Raw genomic sequence first — 22793 nt, forward strand, 5'->3', positions numbered from 1 at the left:
AAAAAAAAAAAAAAAAAAAAGAATGCTCCTCAATGAGTCTGTGTGGCTGCTGTTACCAGATTATCAAAAGCAATGATATGGATGGAGAGATTAGAGGGCCTCGAGTGGCCAATGAGGGTTTTATGGAGAGAGGACAACTTGCAACTGGACAAGCTGGTACTGGACAGTAATGGCCTCAACAAGTCTCAGACCTGGAGATGCATATGTAGTTGGGATGGACGGTGTAGGACTATGAGACTGCCAGTGGGTGGGGCTGGGTGACAGGAGCAGTCTGCAGGTAAAAAGGAGTAAGCCGTGTGGGAACCTGACATGAGAAAAAGTGATGCTTTAAGCATTTATGTTGCATGTTATGTGTGTAAAGGGCATGGAAAATTGGGCTAACCTTTACTTATAGCTTTCTTAAAATGGGCCATTCCCTTTTTTTAAAAAAAAAAAACTAACAACAGCAACTACTTCCCATTTCTACTTCTACAGAGACAACCTCTTGCAACAATATTAACAAGTTCTAGCTAGGCATGGTGGAGTGCATCTGTAGTCCCCGCTACTTGGGAGGCTGAACAGGGAGGATCACTTGAGCTCGGTAGTTTGAGCCCAGCCTGAGCAACATAGTGAGATCCTGTCTCAAAAAAATAAAAATAAAAATAAGTGGCCTGTTCTTTTGATATTTACCTGTGTATCTCTAAATAGCATGCTTGTATTGCTACTTCCTGATTTTATCTAGGCATTATCTATTAACCTCCCACTGTAAGAGAGGATTTACCTAGCTTTTTTCTCTGCTTCTATCATATAATCACAGTCTTCTCATCCCCCACCCTCAATGTTGGTTTATTATAATTTTAGTTATGACAGTATTCAGTATTTACTTTATAAGACTTTATAAACACTGTTCAACTTATACCAAGTCATCAACTATTATTTTTCTTTTTCATGTACGACTATTTCCCCTAAGATTAATAATTGACTGCTTAGTTTTTTATGTGTATTACTATCACTGAATATTTGCTTGGTTTTCTGTGTTCACGTCACTCTGTTAACCCCAATCTCAAAGTGCTGTCCTCTCAGTTCCATTGTCCTGATAAAGTCTGCTTGGGGCTTTCTCCTGTGCTACAGCTCACACTCCTGCTTCCATGGCGGTGTTCAGCTGCCATCCTGGGATCTGCCCTTGCCATCATCTTGGTGATTCCCTTCCCCTCTCTTCTGTGTCATCTCTGAGATCCTAGATACCATGTCTTCTTCTGTAGCTTGCTCTCTCTTCTTGGTACAGCATGTTCTCCAGTGACTTCGTGAGCAATCCCTTGCTCATAGGGGACAAAATATCTGGAGACCTCACATGCATTAAAAGGTTTTTATTCTACCCTAACACGTAATGGTAGTTGGGCTTGATATTATTTCTAGGTTGGAATTTATTTTCCTTCAGGGTTTCAAAGGTTTTGTTTCATTATCTAATTTCTAGTGTTGTTATTGAGAAGTCTCAAGCCATTTAATTACTTAATCTTATATGTGACCCATTCTTTTTTTTGTTTTTTGTTTTTTTGTGTGTTTGTTTTTGCCTTTACTCTTTGAAGGTCAAAAGAATCTTCTTTGTCCCAGTATGCTGATTTCAATGTTTTGCCTTTGTGTGGCCTATTCACATCCATTGTGCTGGTCACTTGTTGGGTCTTTTTGATTTGGAAACTCATATTCTTCAATTCTGGGATAATAATTTCTTGTAATAACTGATGATTTTCTTTTATTCATATTCTCTTTTCTATCCTTTTGTAACTCCTGTTTTTTAGCTATTGTATTCTGGAAATGGTTCTCTAATTTTCTTAGCCTTTCTTTCCTGTTTTCTGAGTTTTATATTTTTGTTTTATCTTCTGGGAGATGTTCTGATATTTATTTTTGAACCCTATTGTTACCAGAAAGGGGTCTGATCCAGACCCCGAGAGAGTTCTTGGACCTTGTGCAAGAAAGAATTCAAGGCGAGTTCATGGAGTGAAGTAAAAGCAAGCTTATTAAGAAAAAAGTAAAGGAATAAGAGAATGACTACTCCATAGGCAGAACAGTGGCCTGGGCTGCTCAACTGAGTATACTAATAGTTACTTCTTGATTATATGTGCTAAACAAGGGGTTAATTACTCATGAGTTTTCCAGGAATGGGGTGGGCAATTCCAGGAACTGAGGTTTCCTCCCATTTGTAGACCATATAGGGCAACTTCCTGACCTTCCCATGGCTCTTGTAAACTGTCATGGCACCGGTGGGAATGCCTGTTAGCGTGCTGATACATTATAATTAGCATATTATGAGCAGTGAGGATGACCAGAGGTCACCATCTTGGTTTTGGCGGGATTTGACCAGCTTCTGAGTGAATCTGGGTCAGCAAGGTCTTTGTGACCTGTATCTTGTGCCCACCTCCTATCCCATCCTGTGACTAAGAATGCCTAAAATGGAAATGCAGCCCGGTAGGACTCAGCCTTATTTGACCCAGCCCCTGTTCAAGATGGGGCTTTCTCCTGTGCTACAGCTCACACTCCTGCTTCCATGGCGGTGTTCAGCTGCCATCCTGGGATCTGCCCTTGCCATCATCTTGGTGATTCCCTTCTGTCACTCTGATTCAGAGTGTCACTCTGATTCAGAGTGTCACTCTGATTCAGAGTGTCACTCTGATGGAGTCACTCTGATTCAAATGCCTCTGATACTTTCACTGAATTTTTTTCTGTAATCATATTCTTAATTTCCAAGAAGTCTTTCTTATTCGCTGAATGTTTCTTTTTCAAGGATGTCTCATTCTTGTTTCATGGATGCAGTATTCTCTCTTATAACTCTGAAGATATTAACAGTAATTGATTTTTACCCTGTTGAAATTTTCATCTGTTTTTTTTTTTTTTTTTTTTTTGAGACGAAGTCTTGCTTTGTCGCTGGGGCTGGAGTGCAGTGGCCGGATCTCAGCTCACTGCAAGCTCCGCCTCCCGGGTTTACGCCATTCTCCTGCCTCAGCCTCCGGAGTAGCTGGGACTACAGGCGCCCGCCACCTCGCCCGGCTAGTTTTTTTGTGTTTTTAGTAGAGACGAGGTTTCACCGTGTTAGCCAGGATGGTCTTGATCTCCTGACCTCTTGATCCGCCCGTCTTGGCCTCCCAAAGTGCTGGGATTACAGGCTTGAGCCACCGTGCCCGGCCTATTTTCATCTTATTTTTATGGTTTCTGTTTACACTGAGTTGCTTTGTTTATAATTGTTTGTTCTGTATTATCATATTATAGGCTTTTCTTAGATGGCTTTTCTCCTGAATACTTTAAAGATTAGTCCAATAAAATGCTGAGTGGGAGCTCTGAGAACGTGAGTGGGGCCTGGCTGCTGTGACTGTCATAATCATGTGATCTAACTGAGCTTTTTTTATGGGGGAATCCTTAATGTAACTGTCTTTGCGTCTTTCCTTCTGGGTTGGTCAGATTTTTCGAGAAAGACTCCTAGTCTTCTGCCTCCAGGCCTACTTGTCAGCTTCTGGGAGACAAATGGGAGATGAGATCTGAGGTTCTCAGCTTCTGTGAAGTGTACTTTCATTCAGTCTATCTAATCTCAGTAAGGTGCCCCCAACAGCAGTGCCTGGTATGTCTTCCAGTCTAGAAATCCATTGTTCTACTCTTTCCAGAGAATAAATATCCAGACCCTGGGGGCTGAGGAGGAGCCAGATGGGGATATAGATGCTACTTCTAGTTCTCCTCTCCCCCTACCCCAACTCTAGAGTTAACTCCTGCCATCCGTCCCTGAGCATTTCACCGTAGGAATTCTGAATTGCAGATCAGGCTGGCTCTTCTTTCTGGCTTGGGTTTTAGATTGCTCTTGCCTGTGCTGTCATCTGCTTTTCAACTTTTAAAATGCTGATTCTGTTGTTTCCTCTGCCATTCTACCCTTCAAGAGGGAGTTGAAGTACATTCCATCTGTTCCCATATTCCACAATGGAGTATTTTAAAATACAATCCTGTCTATACACATTTGTTATGTGTCTCTTATACAATTAGATTGTAGGAGGAAAATGAACTTTTAACTCAAGTGTTTTGTAATTTGTCTAGATGAAGAGTGGAATGAAATAGATAAGACAAAAGAATAATGTTTTTTGTGTATTTTATAATAAATTGATGTGTTTTTTTTTTAAATAGGTTGTAGTTCCAATACCCTCATGGTTAATAAGAACCAGAGAATCTGTCACAGATGATCCCCAGAAATTCGCAGTGGAATTATCTATAATTTACAAATACTCACCATTTAAAACTGAAGCCGAATTGATGCAGCAGTTTGATGTGATCTACGGAAAATGTGGTAAGATCATCAAAACTCTGACAATTTGAGGGAAGTATTTGTTTTCAGTGTCTTGTGAAAGACACTGTACATATGTTTTCTTTTTTTTTTTGCTCTTATAATCTCATGTGGATTCACGCTGGGGACAGTCATTTATTTTATCCATGTGAGCTTTGTCTTAAGAGCATCCAAACATAAATTATTGTAAATCCCTGACCCTGGGAGAAGGATGTGTACTTGCATGAGCTTGGTGAAACTGGGTGAGAAGAGGATGATACAGGCTATGACCACAGGGACTCCACAGTCACTGCACTAGATAGCAAAGTTAGGAGACACTTACTGCATCATTTGAGATAGGGTGGTAACAGGTATGTAAGAGAGTTAGCAACTTATGAAGTAATGAATTCATGTCTCTGTGGCAAAGAGTTAGCAAAAGCATTGCAGATATTCTTCTCCAGATTAACAGATCTTTTCCCTCATTCTTTCCACTTCCACCAACTTTCTGTAACATGTCGAATGCACTGTGTCTACTGACACAGTTGATCCAGGATTTAGACACAGACATTTAGGCTTGAAAGCCCATGTTCTTAGCTACTATGCTATTCTCCCTTGTGTTTAAAACTACCAAAAAGTATAATTAGTTGTCCTCTTAATTTCTCTGATGATCCTGTTTGACTTTGTATCATAATCAACTGGAAATAATGTGGACTTTTTTGTTAACTGTGCCTTGGAGCAGGGGTCAGCAAATTATGGTCTTGGGTCAAATGTGGCCCCCTACCTGTTCTTGTAAATCAAGTTTTATTGGAACGCAACCACACTCATTCATTTATGTGTTATCCGTTGCTGTTTTCATGCTTCAGTGGCAGAGCTGCACTGTGAATAGTTGCAACAGAGACCGTATGGCCTGCAAAGCCTGAAATATTTACTGTCTGGCCCTTTGCGGAAAAAATTTACTAACACCTGCTATAGTGTATGAAAACAATACTTCTTATTTGTACAATATTTAAAAACCCTTCTTTGTTTTTATATGTGTTAAATTTAGTACTACCAATGAGAGCTTTACCTATAACACAAGCTTGGCTCAGGCTCTTAACGAATTTCATAATGCAAATTATGAAAAAAGTGCCAAAGTTTAAAAATCCACATTGAAAGACTTGTAATGAATTGAATAGTAATAAGAGGCACCATACTGTAGAAACTCAGCACTCTTTGGCAGGGAGTGAAACTTGCTATAAGACATATCTTGGTTTAGCCAAAGACTTAGCCAAACATACTATTTCCTGAAGTACAAAAGAAAATATTATAACAGATTCAGTTCCATAGATGAGATGATAGCACAATGACTAGCACTTAGTGTATTTAAAATACTGACAAGTCAAACATCTATTTTTTCTACCAGGTACTTTGCTGGTTATTTATAACTTGAAGCTTCTGCTTAATGGCGAACCAGAGTTGGATGTTAAAACTGACAAAGAGGATATACTGATGGCTGGAGCTCTGGAGGAGTATGTGTGTGTTTGACAGAATGTTTTTCAACAATGGTGGTGAGCTAGAGTTAGGAGCCCTGCGTCCTGGCTCCAGGTCTGAGGTCGCTGGGCTTTAGCACTGGGACAGTTCATCTTATCCTAGTTACTGATAAAGTTGGGCTAGACCAGTGGTTTCCAAACTTCAAGCCTCAGAGTGACCTGGGATGTTTCTTGAGAAGTACAGGATCTGGGGCCTCATTTTGACCTACTAAGTCAGAATGTCCAGATATCAAGCCTAGGAATCAGTCTTTTTCAAATGTTCCCCAGATGATTCAGAGGTGCCAGCATGTTTAGGGACCACTGGAATATAAGACTTCTAAAACGTTCTAATACCTTGACTCCTAATTTATAGATATTAAAACTAAAAAAAACCTGCAGAGTTTATTACTCATTAGATCATTAAAAATGGACAGACATCAGGAGAGTGTGAAGCAAAAAGGAATATGACCAAATGCCAATTTTATCATTATTTTCTGCATGAAAAAGTGTGGAGAAAGAATGAAATAGTGACAAAAGCTAGGTTTCTCTAAAATCACATTTTTACTTAAAACTTAGCTTGAGCCTGCAGTTTTTTAGTCTCAGAACACTGCAGCTAGAAGAGATTGTAAAGGTAATTTAATCCAGGGCGATTTATTTTGTATTTCAGTGTTGTACAATAGAAATATAACGAGAGCCACAACAAGGGACAAATTTAATCTTAAATTTTCTAGTATAGCCACCTTAAGAAAAGTAAAAAGAGGCCGGGCACGGTGGCTCAAGCCTGTAATCCCAGCAGTTTCGGAGGCCGAGACGGGCAGATCACGAGGTCAGGAGATCGAGACCATCCTGGCTAACACAGTGAAACCCCGTCTCTACTAAAAAATACAAAGAAAAAACTAGCCGGGTGAGGTGGTGGGCACCTGTAGTCCCAGCTACTCTGGAGGCTGAGGCAGGAGAATGGCGTAAACCTGGGAGGCGGAGCTTGCAGTGAGCTGAGATCTGCACTCCAGCCTGGGCGATAGAGCAAGACTCTGCCTCAAAAAAAAAAAAAAAGAAAAGTAAAAAGAATAGGTTAAGTTAATTTTGATAATGGTTTTATTTAATCCAATATATCTAAAATATTGTCATTTAAATTTCAATATGAAAAATATTGATGATTTTTTTTTGAGATGGAGTCTAGCTCTGTTGCTGAAAAATATTGATGATATTTTACATTCTTTTTTTTTAATACAAAGTCTTTGAATCCAGTGTATGTTTTGCAACATACAGCACATATGAATTTGGACTGATGCCCAATAGCCACAGGTGGCCAGTAGCTACCATATGGTTTTAGACTAAGGTGTTAAGACCCACGTAGACATGTCGGGTTACAGAGAACTTCTTTTGCTTTTCCCAATGAGGTGAAATTTAGAAATTTCCACAGTTAGCAAATAACTATTTGATAACACACTTTTAGGTGATCTTCTCTCCTTATTTCTGATGTATGTTTTTTCTCATATTCTAACATGTGGAATTCCTAATCTACACAGAAATGGAGGGCTTTTTCTTTTTTCTTTTGGAAAAAAATATTCAGCCTAATGGCTGTTCCACAAATGCCGGGAACCCCTGTGCCAGCATTAATATACCAGTGTCAGAAAGGAGTCCCAGAATTATCAACATCTCCATTACTGTCTTCCCTTTTCCTGCTGCCTCTGCCCTTCTAGTTGCCAGCTGGTTCCAAAACCGATATTTCATGCTATTTAAAAGCATTTTGAAACAGTTATCTGTCAGAGTGCCTTGGCATTTCTACACTGGCATTAGAAAACAATACATTATTAGAGGGATAATTTGACAGCTACATCTTTGGAAAGATGTTCTTGCTGTTTCCAGATTGTGTAATGAAGCCAGAGCTTCTCTAGCCATTTAGGCAGTTAATTATAAAATAAAGAAAATGAATGAGACCTAAAACATGTACACTTTCACTTTGGCACATAGATCACACTGGATTTTCTAATTTGTTTTTCAGCAAAATTTTGTTTTAGTTTAATCACAAGAAAAGCCTTTAAAGACAGGGCTGGGATTTATAAGGAAGAATCAGTGTAAAGAGGATTCATAATTTCTGAACCAAGGGTGCTGTACATTTCACGGCCTCTGACACGAGTACTGTGATGATGCCAAGAAGGGATAGCATCACCATTCCCCACCTCCTTGGGGGTAGCAGTGCCTCTGTAGTTTTCTTCTGTAAAAGATTTGCCCTTAATTCCACTTCATTATTGATTTTGACCTACTGTTTCCTCCCCATCACTCCCAAGCTCCCTTTAAACTTAGAACATACATTTTCTCTCTCTCTCTTTTTTTTTTTAAGGTGGAGTCTGATCCTGTCGCCCAGGCTGGTGTGCAGTGGTGCTATCTTGGCTCACTGCAACCTCCGCCTCGTGAGTTTAAGCAGTTCTCATCCCTCAGCCTCCCAAGTAGCTGGGATTATAGGCATGCACTACCCTGCCCGGCTAATTTTTTTGTATTTTTAGTAGAGACGGGGTTTCACCTTGTTGGCCAGGCTGGTCTTGAACTTCTGACTTCAGGTGATCTACCCGACTTGGCCTCCCAAAGTGCTGGGTTTACAGGCATAAGCTGCCGCACCAGGCCAACATATATGTATTTTTAACTTGTTAAAAAATGGTACATAGTTTGCCACACAAGGTTATGGACAATGGTGTGGTCCCGTGGGTTTTAACATTAACACCCAATTACTCTTCAGTAAGAGACTAGAAAAGACATTAATTCTTAGTCCTGAAGGATTAGTTCTGGTCCAAGGTGGATCTTTTTTTTGAGTCCTCTTTCATTTATGACCTCTGATATTTGAACCTCTAATCCGCTGCAATTTGTAATATGACACATTTTGTTGTTGTTGTTTTGTTGTTTTTTTTTTTTTTATTATTATACTTTAAGTTCTAGGGTACATGTGCATAACGTGCAGGTTTGTTACATATGTATACTTGTGCCATGTTGGTGTGCTGCACCCATCAACTCGTCAGCACCCATCAATTCGCATATGACACATTTTTTACCATTTCTTTTCCTGGTGATTATTGTATCCCCTTATCTCTGCTGGATAGGATTCTACAGCTGTCCAAAACAATTTTCAAATCTTGAAACTATATAATTTCCAGGTTTGGTCTTAGATAGAGAGTGCTGCTGATTCTGAAAATAATTTAATTTTCTGTATAGGAATATGAAAATTCAAACTTTCAAGCTTTATTGGCCTCAGGGAAGAGGTGTTTTGGCATTATTTATTTCATATAGTTCTTGTGAATATTTGGCATCATGGTTTTTTGTTTGTTTGTTTTTGTTTTTTTTTTTTTGAGACAGAGTTTCACTCTTGTTGCTGAGGCTGGAGTGCAGTGGTGGTATTTCAGCTCACTGCAACTTCTGCCTCCTGGGTTCAAGTGATTCTCCCACCTCAGCCTGCCAAGTAGCTGGGATTACAGGCATGTGCCACCACTCCAGGCTGATTTTTTGGAATTTTTGGTAGAAACGGGGTTTCATCATGTTGCTCAGGCTGGTCTCGAACTCCTAACCTCAGGTAATCCGCCCACCTTGGCCTCCCAAAGTGCTGGGATTACAGGTGTGTGTCACTGTGCCCAACTTTGACATTAATTTTAAACATAGGATTCAAAACCTTTTATCATTCTGCTTTGGGCTGAGGCACTAACAGCAGTAATCATACCAGTGGCAGGGTCTCCTTTCAATATGACAGTCACGTCAAAAGAATTTCAGTAGAAGTGATGTTCAAGCACATGGTCAGTGGTGGCCTGTGGTTTGGCAATATCAGTTTAAAGGTGACCTATTTCCACTTAAATTAAAAAAAAAATTCGAATAGATAGCAGTCATCAGAATTTCAGAATGCATGTGATACACAAGTCTGCATTTTATGTGTGAAATGTCAAATTGAATTTTGAAAATGTGAATATGATTTATGGAGAGTGCCAGGGAATCAGCTATAGGTTCCAGGGTTATATGCAGAAAGTGAGTTGAATTTGCAGGGTAAAAATTATCTTAAATTTATATGTTGCCATAAACTTAGGCAGTGTTTCCTGAAAGTGAAGAAGATACAAAAAATAACTTTGTAAAAAATCAAAAGAAAATCAAGAGTTTGAAACAAAGGGTGGGGATAATGCCAATAATACTGAACACTGAAGAAAAATAAAAGTGGGCTAATGACAGAAAACAAGATGTTTCATCAGGGCTGGGCTAGGTGTGTTTACTAATTTATGTTGTGGTAATTTTTTGGAACTCTGGACCCAAATCCCACCTCTCAAACTTTTGTAGATGTTTTCTTCCATTAAGTTATATTTTTTCCTCCTTAAATAGTCCATGTGCAAAACAAAATCTTTAGTTAATTCTTTCCCTCCATCTTATTGGTGGCTTCTTAGTAAGCTTCATTTACAGTCATACAGATGATTAAAGTTTAGAATCATTTTCAGAAGTCCTTTATTGAGTGGCTACAGAAAATAACAGGCTAGTGGAGGGTTTTCAAATGAGTCACTGCCCATCATGACCACCTATGTGGTTAGTATGGATTCTCATCTGCGAAATCTACAGGACCATGATTCTACTTTGGCATTCCTTACATAGAGATCTTATTTCATTCACAGGACATAGACCTCTTTATGTGGATACCAGGATGGAATCTTAATTTGGATTTTAAAATTACATGTAAGATACGCCACTGAATTGGATCCAAGCATTACTTTTCTTTTAGACTTTTAGTTTAGGTTCAGGGGTACACATGTAGGTTTGTTACGTAGGTAAACTCGTGTCACAGAGGTTTGTTTTACAGACTATTTCATCACTCAGGTATTAAGCCTAATAGCCAACGGTTACCTTTTCTGCTCCTTTCCCTCCTCCCACCCTTCACGCTCAAGACCCCAGTGTCTGTTGTTTCCTTCAGTGTGTCCATGTGTTCTCATTATTTAGCTTGCACTTGTAAGTGAGGACATGCAGTATTTAGTTTTCTGTTCCTGTGTTAGTTTGCTAAAGGTAATAGCCTCCAGCTCTATCCACATTCCTGCAAAAGACATGATCTCATTCTTTTTTATGGTGGCACAGTATTCCATGATATATGTACCACATTTTCTTTATTCAATCTGTCATTTATGGACATTTAGGTTCCATATCTTTGCTGTTGTGATATAGTAAATAGTGCTACGGTAAGCATTTGCATGCATGTGTCTTTATGACAGAATGCTTTATATTACTCTGGGTATATACCCAGTAATGGGGTTCCTGAGTTGAATGGTAGTTCTACTTTTTAGCTCGTTGAGGAATTGCCATACTGCTTTCCACAACGGTTGAACTAGTACACTCCCACTAACAGTGTGTAAGTATTCCCTTTTCTCTGCAGCCTCTCCAGCATTTGTAATTTTTCAACATTTTAATAATTGCCATTCTGACTGGTGCGAGATGGTAGGTTTTGATTTGCATTTCTCTAATGATCAGTGATATTGAGCTTTTTTTCATATGCTTGTTGACTGTATATATGTCTGCTTTTGAAAAATGTTCATGTCCTTTGCCGATTTTTAATGAATTGTTTCTTTTTCTCTTGTAAGTTTAAGTTCCTTATAGATGCTCAATATTAGACCTTTGTCAGATGCATAGTTTCCAAATACTTTCTCCCACCCTGTAGGTTGTCTGTTTACTTTGTTGATAGTTTCTTTTGCTGTGCAGAGAAGCTCTTTAGTTTAATTAGATCCCACTTGTCAATTTTTGCTTTTGTTGTAATGGCTTTTGGTGTTTTGTCATGAAATCTGTGCCCATTCCTATGTCCAGGATGGTATTACCTAGGTTGTCTTCCAGGGTTTTTATAGTTTTGGCTTTTACATTTAAGTCTTTAATTCATCCTGAGTTAATTTTTGTATGTGGTGTAAGGAAGGGGTCCTGCTTCAATCTTCTGCACATAGCTAGCCAGTTATCCCAGCACCATTTATTGAATAGAGAATCTTTTCCCATTGCTTCATTTTATCAGCTTTGTTGATGATCAGATGGTTGTAGGTGTGCAGCCTTATTTCTGGGCTCTCCATTCTCTTTCTTTGACCTATGTGTCTGTTTTTGTACCAGTACCATGGTGTTTTGGTTACTGTACCCCTTTAGTATAATTTGAAGTTGGGTAATGTGGTACCTCCAGCTTTGTTCTTTTTGCTTAGGATTGCTTTGGCTATTCAGGCTCTTTTGGTTCCATATGAATTTTAAGATAATTTTTTTCTAGTTCTGTGAAGAATGTCGTTGGTAGTTTGACAGGAATAGCATTGAATCTGTAAATTGCTTTGGGCAGTAAGGTCATTTTAATGATATTGATTCTTCCTATACAGGAGCATGCTATGTTTTTCCATTTGTTTGTGTCTTCTCTGATTTATTTGAGCAGTGTTTTGTAATTCTCCTTGTGGGAATCTTTCACCTCCCTGGTTAGGCGTATATCTAGGTATTTTATTCTTTTTGTAGCAGTTGTGAATGAGATTGCCTTCCTGATTTGACTCTTAGCTTGGCTGTTGTTAATGTATAGGAATGTTAGTGACTTTTGTACATTGATTTTGTATCTGCAACTTTGCTGAGGTTATTTATTAGCCAAAGGAGCTTTTGGGCTGAGACTATGGGGTTTTCTAGATACAGAATCATGTCGTTTGCAAACACATGTAGTTTGGCTTCCTCTCTTCCTATTTGGATGTCCTTTATTTCTTTCTCTTGCCTGATTGCCAAGCAATAGTTTTCTTTACTTCCCATATACCTCACTCTCCCTTGTTGTTTGCCAAGTGGTTCAGCACCTGTCCAAGAAGCATTAATTTTGAGGGCAGAGGATGGAGTGGGAATGAAGGGAGGAGCTTCAATTAGTATTACAAATATTAACTCATTGAAAAATATTTAAACTTTCATAAATAGGTAAAGTGATATAAAAGTGCGTCCTCATTCTCCACCTCAGCTCCCCCAATCTCTCTTCTACTGTAGAAATTATTTTGCTCGTTGGGATTTAAATCTATCTTCTAGATATTTACTATCAGTCACTTTATATTAGATTTAACTTACCCTTTTAAAGTTTTTGAAAAAATTTGACTTTTCAGAGTTTTAAAGATAATACAGAAAATTCCCATGTACCTTTCACCCAGATTTTCCAAATGTTGATATTTTACCAAAATCTGAAAAAAATTAGAAATTTGAAACATATCTGGTCCCAAGCATTTCAGATAAGGGATGGTCTACCTGTACATCAGTACTTCTCTGTTTTTTTTTTTTTTTTTGAGACAGAGTCTCGCTCTGTCGCCCGGGCTGGAGTGCAGTGGCCGGATCTCAGCTCACTGCAAGCTCCGCCTCCCGGGTTTACGCCATTCTCCTGCCTCAGCCTCCCAAGTAGCTGGGACTACAGGCGCCGCCACCTCGCCTGGCTAGTTTTTTGTAGTTTTTAGTAGAGACGAGGTTTCCCCATGTTAGCCAGAATGGTCTCGATCTCCTGACCTCGTGATCCGCCCATCTTGGCCTCCCAAAGTGCTGGGATTACAGGCTTGAGCCACCGCGCCCGGCCAGTACTTCTCTGTTGATGGGCATTCAGGTTGATTTTAATTTTTCTTTTTTTTTTCTTTTTTTTTTTTTTTTTTTTTTTTTGAGATGGAGTCTTGCTCTGCCGCCCAGGCTGGAGTGCAGTGGCCGGATCTCAGCTCACTGCAAGCTCCGCCTCCCGGGTTCACGCCATTCTCCTGTCTCAGCCTCCCGAGTAGCTGGGACTACAGGCACCCGCCTCGTCGCCCGGCTAGTTTTTTGTATTTTCTATTAGAGACGGGGTTTCACCATATTAGCCAGGGTGGTCTCGATCTCCTGACCTCGTGATCCGCCCGTCTCGGCCTCCCAAAGTGCTGGGATTACAGGCTTGAGCCACCACGCCCGGCTAATTTTTCACTTTTGAGAACAATGTCAGTCTTTATACTTACATTGTTAGATACTTAGACAAGTATTTATTTACTATTGATTCTCAGAAATAATATTACTGGGTTAAGTGGTTGTAATTTTCCCCATTGGTGGTATTTTGCAAAACCAAAGTACAATATGATAACCAGGACATGAACACAGTCCATCAGGTTTGATAGAAATCTACCAGTGCATCACCACAAATATCCCCTATATTATCCTTTATGAATTACACACACCTCCTTCTTTCTCCATCAACTCGACTTAAAAAAACTTTTAAAAAGTATATTGGTAGATTATAGATGTACATATTTTCAGGGTACATGATATATTTGTATAATTTGTAAAGTTAAAATAGAGGTAATTGGGATATTCATCCCCTTAAATATTTCTTTTCTTTATGCTACAAACCTTCTAATTATTCTCTTCTAGCTATTTTGAAATGTACCATAGATGATTGTTAACTACAGTTACACTATTGATCTGTTGAACAGTAGGTCTTATTTCTTCTGTTTAACTGTATATTTCATCCCATTAAATCAACCTGTCTTCATCCCCACCCTATTACCTTGCCTCTGGTAACTACCAGTCTACTCTCCATCTTAATGAGATCCACTTTTTTAGCTCCTACACATGAGTGAGAACATGTTATATTAGTCATTCTGTGCTTGGCTTATTTCACTTAACATAATGACCTCCAGTTCAATCCATGTTGCTACAATGACAGGATTTCATACTTTCTTATGGCTGAATAGTGTTCTGTTGTGTATATGTACAACATTTCTTTATGCATTCGTCCACTATGGCACTTAGGATGATTCCATATTTTGTGTATTGTGAATAGTGCTGCAATAAACAAGGGAATACAGATATATCTTTGATAGGTTCAGTTTCTTTCCAGTAATGGAATTGCTGGATCATATAGTAGTTCTATTTTTAGTTTTTTGAGGAGCCTCCATACTATTCTCCAAAATGGCTGTACTGATTTACATTCCTACCAACAGCATCCGAGGGTTCCCCTTTCTCCACATCCTCACTAGTATTCGTTATTCCCTGTCTTTTTGAGAAAAGCCATTTTAATTGGGGCAAGATGATATCTCATTGTGGTTTTGGTTTACATTTCTCTGATGATTAGTGATGTTGAGCATTTTTCCATATACCTTTGGCATTTGTATGTTATGTTTTGAGAAATGTTTACTCAGATCTTCTGCCCATTTTAAAATTAGATTATTTGGTATTTTGCCATTGAGTTTTTTGAGCTTCTTATATATTCTGGATATTAATCCTCTGTCAGATGGATAGTTTGCAAATATTTTCTCCTATTCTGTGGGTTGTCTCATCACTTTGTTGATGGTCTTCTTTGCTTTGCAGAAACTTTTTAGCTTGATGTAATGCCATTTGTCTATTTTAATTACTTTTGCTTTTGAGGTCTTACACACACACACACACACACACACACACATACACACCCCCCCCCACCCCACACACACCCCTTTGCCCAGATTAATTTCCTGGAGAGTTTCCCCAGTGTTTTCTAACTGGCTTTCTAGTAGTTTCATAGTTTTAGGTCTTACATTTAAGTCTTTAATCCATTTGATTTGATGTTTGTATATGGTGAGAGATAGGGGTCTAATTTCATTCTTCTGCCTATGTGCATTCAGCACCATTTGTTGAAGAAATTGTCCTTTCCCCTTTGTGTATTTTTGATGCCTTTGTCAAAAATGAGTTGGCTATAAATGCATGGATTTATATCGGGTTCTGTCTTCTTCTGTTCCATTGTTCTGTGTCTGTTTTTATGCCAGTACCATGCTGATTTAGTTACTGTAACTTTGTAGTATGTATATTTTGGAGTCACGTAGTGTGATGTTCTTTGTTCTTTTTGCTCAGGATTGCTTTGGCTATTCAGTGTCTTCTGTGGTTCCATATAAATTTTAAGATTTTTTTCTATTTCTGTGAAGAATACCACTGGTATTTTGATACTGTATTGAATCTGTAAATTGCTTTGGGTGGTATTTAATATTCAACAATATTAATTCTTCCAATTCATGAGTGAGGAATATCTTTCCATTATGTTTTGCATTCTCTTCAATTTCTTTCATCAGTATTTTATAATTTTCTTTGTATAGATCTTTCACTTCTTTGGTTAAGTTGACTTCTAGGTATTTTATATTCTTTGTAGCTGTTATAAATGGGATTGCTTTTTTTGATTTCTTTTTCAGATTGTTTGCTGGTGGCATATAGAAATGCTGCTAATTGTATGCATCTTTTGTATTCTGCCACTTTGCTGAATTCATTGATCAATTCTAACAGTTTGCTGGTGGTATCTTTAGTTTTTTCTAAATATAAGATCATGTCATTCTCAAACAAGACTAATTTGACTTCTTTCTTTCTGATTTGATTGCCCCATATTTCTTTCTCTTGCCTAATTGCTATGGCCAGGACTTCCAGTATTAGGAATAAAAGTGGGGACAGTGGCCATCCCTATCTTATTTTGGATCTTAGAGGAAAGGCTTTCAATTTCTTCTTATTCAGTATAATGTTAACTATGTGTTTATCTTACATGGTTTTTATTATTTTGAGGTATATTATTTCTTTACAGTTTGTTAAGGGTTTTTATCATAAAGGGATGTCGAATTTTATCAATTATTTTTCATCATCAATTGAAACGATCCTATGGTTTTTGTCCTTGATTCTGTTAATGTGATGTATCATGTTTATTTATTTGCATATGTTCAACCATCCTTCCACTCCTGGGATGAATCTCGTTTGATAAAGGTGAATAATCCTTTTAATGTGTTGTTGAAATCAATTTGCTTGTATTTTGTTAAGGATTTTTACATCTGTGTTCATCGGTGATATTGGCCTGTAGTTTTCCTTTTTGGTTGTATTTTTCTGGTTTTGGTATCAGAGCAATGCTGGCCTTGTGGAATGAGTTTGAAAGAATTCCTTCCTCTTCAGTTTTTTTGAAGAGTTTGAGTAGAATTGGTATTAGTTTTTCTTTAAATGTTTGGTACAATTCAGCAGTGAAGACATCAGGTCCTGGGATTTTCTTTGATGGGCACCTTTTTATTAACAGCTTCAATCTTGTTTATCATTATTGGTCGGTTAATATTTTCTGTTTCTTCCTGGTTCAGTCTTGGTAAGTTGCATGTGTCCAGGAATTTATCCATTTCTTTTAGGTTTTTCAATTTGTTGGTACATAGTTGTTCATAATCATCTCTAATGATTCTTTGTGTTTCTTATGGTCTCAGTTCGTAAGTCTTCTTTTTCATTGTCAGTTTGATTTATTTGCGTCTTCTCTTTTTCTTAGTTTTGCTAAAGGTTTTTCAAATGTTTTTTATCTTTTCAAAAAGCAACTTTTCATTTTGTTGATCTGTGGTTTTTTTTGGTCTCAGTTTTATTTATTTATGCTTTCATCATTTTTTCTTGTTTAAAAGACTAGTCAGTGCTCTGATGCTCTGATCATTATTTCTTTTCTTGTAATTTTGGGTTTGATTTGTTCTTGCTTTTCTAGTTCCTTGAGGTTATAAATAACATTAGGTTATTTATTTGATGGCTTTCAACATTTTGATGTAGGTATTTAATGCTATAAACTTCCCTCTTGGCACTGCTTTTGTTACATCCCATAGATTTTGGTATATTGTACTTCCTTTTTCATTTGTTTCAGGAGATTTTCAAATTTCCTTCTGAATTTCTACATTGACCCGTTAATCATTCTGGAGCATGTTGCTTAATTTTCATGTATTTGTGTAGTTTATATGGTTTCTCTTGTTATTGATTCCTAGTTTTATTCCACTGTGGTCAGAAAAAATACTTGATATGTTATTTACTTTTTTTTTCTTTTTTTCTTTTTGAGATGGATTTCGTTCTTGTTGCCCAGGCTAGAGCGCAATTCCACAGTCTTGGCTCACCACAACCTCTGCCTCCTCGGTTCAAGCGATTCACCTGCCTCAGCCTCCTGAGTAGCTGGGATTACAGGCATGTGCCACCATGCCTAGCTTATTTTGTATTTTTAGTAGAGACAGGGTTTCTCCATGTTGGTCGGGCTGGTCTCGAACTCCCGAACTCAGGTGATCCACCCATCTTGGCCTCCCATGCTGAGGTTACAGGCGTGAGCCACTGCACCTGGCTGGTTTCTACTTTTTTGAATTTGCTGAGACTTGTTTTGTGGCCTAAGATGTGGTCTGTTCTGAAGAATGTTCCACGTGCTGATGAAAACAGTGTGTATTCTGCAGCTGTTGGGTGAAATGTTGTGTAAATGTCATTTAGACCTGTTTGATCTACCATATAGTTTAACTCTGAGATTTCTTGTTGATTTTCTGTCTGGATGATCTCTCCATAACTGAGAGTGGGGTTTTGGAGTCCCCTAGTATTATTGTATTTCAGTCTATCTCTTCCTTTGAATCTATTAGAGTTTGCTTTATATTTTTGGGTGCTCCAGTGTTGGGTGCACAGATATATATAATTGTTATATTCTCTTGCTGAATTGACTCCCTTATCATTAGATAGTGACCTTCTTTGTGTCTTTTTACGGCCTTTGACTGTTTTATCCGACGTTTCTGCTCTTGCTTTTCTCATTTCTACTTGCATGAAATATCTTTTGCCATCCCTTCACTCCGAATCTATTTGTCTTTATAGATAAAGTAAATTTCTTATAGGCAGCATAAGTTGGGTCTTGTTTTTTTAATCCATTTAGCTCCTCTCTGACTTTTAATTGCATAATTGAGTCTATTTACATTTAGTGTTATTGTTATAAGTAAGGGCTTACCACTGTGATTTTGTTGCTCATTTCATGGTTGTTTTATAACCCCTCACTTGCTTTCTTACTGTCTTCCTTTGTGGCTTATTTTTTTTCTGGTTGTATGTTTTAGTTTGTTACTTCTTATTGTCAGTGTGTCTATAATACATTTTTGCACTGTGGTCACCATAAGGCTTACCAAAAACATCTTAGAGATGTAACAAGTTATTATAAAGAGATGACAACTTAGATCACAAAGAATAGAAACAAACAAAAAAAGAAAAAAATGAAAAAAAAACCCTCTAAACTTTAATTTGATCACCCCCACATTTTGACTTTTAGTTGTCTCAATTTACATATTTTTATATTACTATCTCTCTTTTTTTTGGTTTTGAGACAGAGTCGCACTCTGTCACCCAGGCTGGAGTGCAGTGGTGCCATCTTGGCTTACTGCAACCTCTGCCTCTTGGGTTCAAACAATTCTCCTGCCTCAGTTTCCCAAGTAGCTGGGACTACAGGTGCACGCCACCATGCCCGGCTAATGTTTTGTATTTTTGGTAGAGATAAGGTTTCACCATGTTGGCCAGGCTGTTCTTGAACTGCTGACCTCGTGATCTGCCCACCTCGGCCTCCCATAGTCCTGGGATTACAGGCGTGAGCCACCGCGCCCAGCCCTATGTTACTGTCTCTTAACAGGTTGCTGTAGATATTATTGTTTTTGATAGATTTGTCTTTGGGTTTCATACTAGCATAATGAGTAGATTGTGCACCACAATTATAGTATTCTGGGTTTGTTCATGTAGTTAATTTTACCAGTGGATCTTGTATCTTGAAAAGATTTTTATTTTACCTTGAAGGGGTGGCCTGCCCCTCCACACCTGTGGGCGTTTCTCGTTAGGTGGAACGAGAGACTTGAGAAAAGAAGTGAGACACAGAGACAAAGTATAGAGAAAGAAAAAGTGGGCCCAGGGGACCAGAGCTCAGCATACAGAGGACCCACGCCGGCACCGTTCTCTGAGTTCCCTTAGTATTTATTGATAATTATCTTTACCATCTTAAAGATAAGGGAGTGGCAGGACAATAGGATCATCGAAGGGAGAAAATTAGCAGGAAGACATATGGATAAAGATCTCTGTGACATGAATAAGTTCAAAGGAAAATGCTGTGCCTTGATATGCATATGTAAACATCTCCACAAACCTCTTAGCAGCATTGCTCCAGCAAGTCCCGCCAGCAAGTCCCACCTTATAAGGTGGTTTTCTCCTATCTCAGTAAACAGAGCATACAATCGGGTCTCACACCGAGATGTTCCTTGCCCGGGGACAGGCAGGAGACAAATGCTTTTCTCTTACTTGAGATTAAGAGAATGGTGATGACCTTTAACCAGCAAGCAGCCTTTAGGCACTTGTTTAACAAAGCACATCCTGCACAGCCCAAAATCCATTAAGCCTTGAGTCACCACAGCACATGTCTCTTGCAAGGACAAGGTTGGGGATAGGGTCACAGATTAACAGCATCTCAAATACAGAACAAAATGGAGTCTCTTATGTCTACTTCTTTCTATATAGACACAGTAACAGGCTGATCTCTCTTTCTTTTCCCCACATTACCTTAGTATTTTGTTTTTTTCAGATTGAAAAAATACCTTTAGCATTTCTTGTCAAGATGGGTCTGGTGGTGATGAATTCTTTCAGCTTTTGTCTGTCTAGGAAATACCTTTATCTGTCTTTTATATTTGAAGGATAGCTTTGCTGGCTGTAGTATTCTTGAATAGCAGCATTTGTTTCTTAGCACTTTGGAAATATTGTTTCACTGTCTACTGGCCAGTATGGTTTCAACTGAAAATTATATTGCTAGACAAATTGGAGCTCCTTTACATGTTACTTACTTCTTTCCTCTTGCTGCTTTTAGGATTCTCTCTTTGTCTTTGACTGTTGAGAGTTTGATTCTTGTATGCCTTCGGGTAGTCTTATTTGGGTTGGATCTGTTTGGTGTTCTCTGAGCTTCCAAACCTGGATATTTATCTCTTTCTCAAATTTGGGAAAATTTTCTGTTATTATTTCTTTGAATAAGCTTTCTACCCCTTGCTATTGCTTTATTCCCTCTTGAACACCAATAATTCTTAGATTGGTCTTTTGAGGTAATTTTCTGTATCTTGTAGGCAATCTTTGTTTCTTTCATTTTTTTTTTTACTTTTTGCTCCTCTGTGTATTTTCAAATAACCAATCTTTGAGGTCACAGATTATTTCCTCCACTTGATCTATTCTGTTGTTCAGAGCCTTGAATGAATTTTTTAATTCAGTAAATATATTTCTCAGTTTCAATATTTGTTTGATTTTTAAGTTATTTCAATCTCTTTGTTAAATTTCTTTGATTAATTCCTGAATTACTTTTTAATGTTACTTTGGAGATCACTGAGTTTCCTTAAAACTATTATTTTTAGTTCCTTATCCGAGAGCTCACATATTGCTTTTTCGTTAGGGTCAGTCACTGCTTCCTTGCTTTGTTTGGGCAGGTCCTGCTTTTCTGTTTGCTGTTGTTTCTTGTGCATGTACATTTGTGTCTTTGCACTGAAGGATTAATGACATCTCCCAGTCTTCTCTGTCTGGTTTTTGTTTTGTTTTGTTTTCATTGGGTATATTTGCTTGAAGATTATTCATAGTTTACCTGTTTTTTTTTTTTTTTTTAAATTGTTCTCCTAGGTTGCTGCCTTCTTTTCGGCACTAGGTGGTGCTATAACCCAGATTGGCCTTGGCTCTAGTAAATCATCAGAACACTGCCCTGTCCTAAGTAGGGAAGGTACTAAGGGGGATTTCCCATCTGTGTAGGAAGGTTGACGGGGGTTTTGTGCCCAAGAGCCCTGTGGAACATACTTCCTGCAGTTTGATGCTGCTGAACGGCCACATGATTTGTCTGAGTTACCTAGCACAGTTTTCCAGGGCTAAGGATGGTAGTTTCCTGCTGTCCTCAAGGACGTTTCTCCCTTCAGGCACTTGTGAGGCTTCTAGTGGATTGCAGCAGGGACAGATCTCCTGCTGGGGAGCCCAGAATAGTGGGGCAGCTGGTTGTCCACCTTGCTCTCACTTTTTCTGGTGTAGAAACTGTGAGTCAGGAGGAAATTTTCTGCATATTAGAAGATGGGCAGATTAGGGGAAAGATCGTCATGGGTATGAAAGTTCAATTCTTGGCCAGGTGCAGTGGCTCATGCCTGTAATCCCAGCACTTTGGGAGGCTGAGGCGGGCAGATCAGAAGGTCAGGAGTTCGAGACCAGCTTGGCGAACATACTGAAACCCTGTCTCTACTAAAAATACAAAAATTAGCCAGGCGTGGTGGCACGTTCCTGTAGTCCTAGCTATTCAGAGGCTGAGGTGGGAGAATCACTTGAACCTGGGAGGCAGAGGTTACAGTGAGCCAATACCGTGCCACTGCACTCCAGCCTGGGAAACAGAGTGAGACTCTGTCTCAAAAAAAAAGAAAAAAGTTTTATTCTTGTACCATCTGCTAAGAATTTTTTCATTTCTCTATGCTCTGGGAACTTGCCCATCCTGATATTTGAGTTCTGTGGTATTGCTGGTGTTAATTTTGGCACTATATATTTGTTTTTGGTTTTCTGTTGTGGAGAATGTGAAGCTAGCTTGCTTCTACTTCTACACCACCATTTTGGAAGCAGAAGTCTCTCAGCTTGGCTTTTAGCATTGTTATTTGCCTTATAAAATTTTTCAATTTTTTTGAGCTCATATCTGTCAACATTTTTCTTTACGTTTTTCTTATTTTGTAATTTTCTACTCAAAAATGCTTTCTGTAACTGTGATTTAAATGTATTCTCTTAATTTACTCTAAGAATCTTAGTTTATTTTTGTATAGTCTTTTAATCTATCTTGATTGTTTTTGAATATGGCGCAAAGTATGTGTACATAGAGGGTGAAGGATTAATTTAATATTTTTCTAACAAATCTATATTTATGAAGCAGTTCAGCCTTTTCCACTTATGTGAAATAAATCAATACTATAAACTAAATTTTTATCATAAATGGTTCTGTTTCTGGATGAACTCTTCCCCTTCATTGATATATTTTTCACTTCCTGCCCCATTAGAACTTAATTGCTACAGCCTTTATAATGTGTTTTATTATTTAGAAGGGCAAATACCAAGCCTTTTTTTCACTGTTCTTTTAAAAATCATTATTTGCTATTCTTGCAAATACTTTTTTTTTACCTGAATTTAAAAAGTTAGCTTTTCAAGTTTTATTATAAAAATGCTCTTGGGATTTTGATTGGTAGTTCCTTGAATTTATAATTAAATGGGAGAGAACTGACACACTTATATGTTGGTTCTTATTCCAA

At 38.2% G+C, this 22793-nt stretch overlaps 1 protein-coding gene across 1 annotated transcript in view; it reads left to right on the forward strand.

The window, feature by feature from the left end:
* Positions 1 to 22793, forward strand: part of LOC113225243 (MORC family CW-type zinc finger protein 1-like) — a 172227-nt gene that overhangs the window by 16262 nt on the left and 133172 nt on the right. Inside the window, exons 7-8 of the mRNA XM_026456778.1 lie at positions 4138 to 4297; positions 5676 to 5781. Coding sequence (XP_026312563.1) covers positions 4138 to 4297; positions 5676 to 5781 — 266 coding nt within the window. The remainder of the gene's footprint in view (positions 1 to 4137; positions 4298 to 5675; positions 5782 to 22793) is intronic.

Source organism: Piliocolobus tephrosceles, unplaced genomic scaffold (assembly GCF_002776525.5).
Source record: "Piliocolobus tephrosceles isolate RC106 unplaced genomic scaffold, ASM277652v3 unscaffolded_19, whole genome shotgun sequence".
Taxonomy (NCBI): domain Eukaryota; kingdom Metazoa; phylum Chordata; class Mammalia; order Primates; family Cercopithecidae; genus Piliocolobus; species Piliocolobus tephrosceles.